At 37.6% G+C, this 2,386-nt stretch overlaps 1 protein-coding gene across 1 annotated transcript; it reads left to right on the forward strand.

Annotated features, from left to right (window-relative positions):
- The first annotated feature begins 642 nt into the window (after nucleotides 1-642).
- On the forward strand, nucleotides 643-1,649 carry LOC103425134 (metalloendoproteinase 4-MMP-like). The gene has a single exon (XM_008363203.4). The coding sequence runs from the start codon at nucleotides 704-706 to the stop codon at nucleotides 1,577-1,579; it is 876 nt and encodes a 291-aa protein (XP_008361425.1). The 5' UTR covers nucleotides 643-703; the 3' UTR covers nucleotides 1,580-1,649.
- Nucleotides 1,650-2,386: the final 737 nt, after the last annotated feature.

A 2,386-nucleotide genomic window follows, 5' to 3' on the forward strand; every position in this document is an offset into this window, starting at 1 on the left:
TTCCATTTTTGTGAGAAATGTGATGAGTATATATATGACAGATCTTTTAATCAAAATTAACATGAAAAGAAAGCTTAATTAATTAAGAGTACATTTATAGGATATAGATAATCATATACATTCAGTGTTGGTATCAGGTGTTAGCACAACATTATCTGAGCATCATATGCCGGATCATCCTCATCAACGGTTACAGGATCGATTTAGGATAAATCTATTAGTTGGTTTCACACTGTTTTATTATTGTTTTATTTTATTTTATGAACAAACGATATTATTTAGAAAAAAGGGATGGGAGAGTGGAATAAACCTCATAATAGGCTAGCAATAATGTAGTTGAAATTTGCCTATGGCGAGAATCGAACCTAAGACCTATCACTTATAAGTGAAGAGGAATATCACTAAACCGTAGTACTTGGTCACTGTGTTATTATTGCTAGATCCGTTAGTATAGTCCCATGATTAATTGTTACAATTTTATTGACTCATATTTCAAATCATGATCAAAAGCAACTGAAAAGTCGGATCTTCACATAGTAATGAAAAGGACCTACTACCATAAAACAACACACAGATTCCTCCCAACACTCCGTTATAATTTCAGTATGGCTAGAACCAAATTATCCCTAACATTTTATTTGTCCTTCATATTAAAGCTACCTTCCAAACCCTCCAATCCCTTTAACTGCTAGCTTTTCCTGCCATGTCTCTGTTATTCAGTTATTGTCTCTACCTCTCCTTCTTCTTCTTGTTGCTGCTAAACGTAACGCCATCCTTTTCCACTAGAACAGTGCCAACGATAGCCTCCGACACATTGAAGAAAATCGAGGCATTCTTCTATGCTCGGAGCGACAGCTACGCTGCCGCCAGAAAATCAGAGTATATACACCATAGTTTCACGTTGCATGGCATACAACATTACGTGTATTTTCCTGAAAAACCTAGGTGGGTGCGTATGAAGCCCATGACACTCACCTACGCAATCTCTAATGACAACCTGATTAACTACTTGAGCTTATCCGATATACAGCATGTGTTTAAACGTGCTTTCTCCAGATGGGCATCCGTGATTCCGGTGAGTTTCATGGAGACTAATGACTACGGCTTTGCCGACATCAAAATAGGGTTTTATAGCGGTGATCATGGGGATGGAGAGCCTTTTGATGGGGTGCTAGGGATTTTGGCCCACTCGTTTTCGCCTGTGAGCGGAAGGCTCCACCTTGATGCAGCGGAGAGGTGGGCAGTGGACTTTCGGAAGGAGAAGTCCATGGTGGCCGTGGATTTGGAGTCGGTGGCGGTGCATGAGATTGGACATTTACTAGGGTTGGGGCATAGTTTGGTGAAAGAGGCTGTTATGTATCCGAGTTTGAAGCCTCGGGACAGGAAGGTCGATTTGCATCTTGATGACATTGAAGGTGTTCAAGCTTTGTATGGATCAAACCCAAATTATACGGTTAGCGATTTATCGGAGTCGTACATTTCAACAAACGTGGCCGTTGATTTCAAAAGCAATAGACCATCAACATGGGGAAATATCATCTTGGTTTTGATTATGATATTTCTATGCATGTATTACTAAGGGAGACTTCGGATGTGATCTTTAGTTATGAATATTTTTTATTGAAATCTTGTTGGTTTTTAATTTTTGATCAAGGTCCTTGAAATTAATGTGATAATTTATTTCTATATACATTACTATATTTTTTTAATTAAAAATTAGAAATTTTAGTTGTTTATATAAATGAGATTTTAAATTAAAAAACCATAATTTGTGGGATTAAAAATATTAAAATATAAATATTGACACACCCTAACCCGAGATGTCCACTAGGACTCTGAATCGAGCTGTGTTGGCCGAACAGCTGGAGGGTGACGAAGCCATAAAGTATGATGATGTGGAAAAATGTGAATAACTTTAAACCTAAGAGTGCCTAAATACCATCATGCGCTGGTGAGCAGAAATGAACCCACTTCACACTTGACGTTAGAGCATAAGCAAGTACAGTAGAGTGAATTAAAAATCGTACCCTCGAAATAATCTCCAATACTAAGAATCGCCATGAATCTTCGACGATAAGAAAACTCAACTAATAAAACTTGGAGGGCGAAAACAAGTCAATGGTGAGTGACCCTGGAAATGAAATTTTAATAGAACCCATATAAAACATTATAACTCCTCTCTGTGACACCTACATAGTTTTTAGAAAGATCATAAATATATCACAACACAGCATCGCATTGGCAATATCAATAATCATGTGATTAATAACCAGTACTAGCACGCAAGTCGGAGTCACCTATAGTGACTTGTACAACTTACCCATATCTCATCACATATGCTAGCTCATCACATATTTCGTCACATATGCTAGCTCATCACATATCT

This window comes from Malus domestica, chromosome 02, assembly GCF_042453785.1.
Source record: "Malus domestica chromosome 02, GDT2T_hap1".
Lineage (NCBI taxonomy): Eukaryota > Viridiplantae > Streptophyta > Magnoliopsida > Rosales > Rosaceae > Malus > Malus domestica.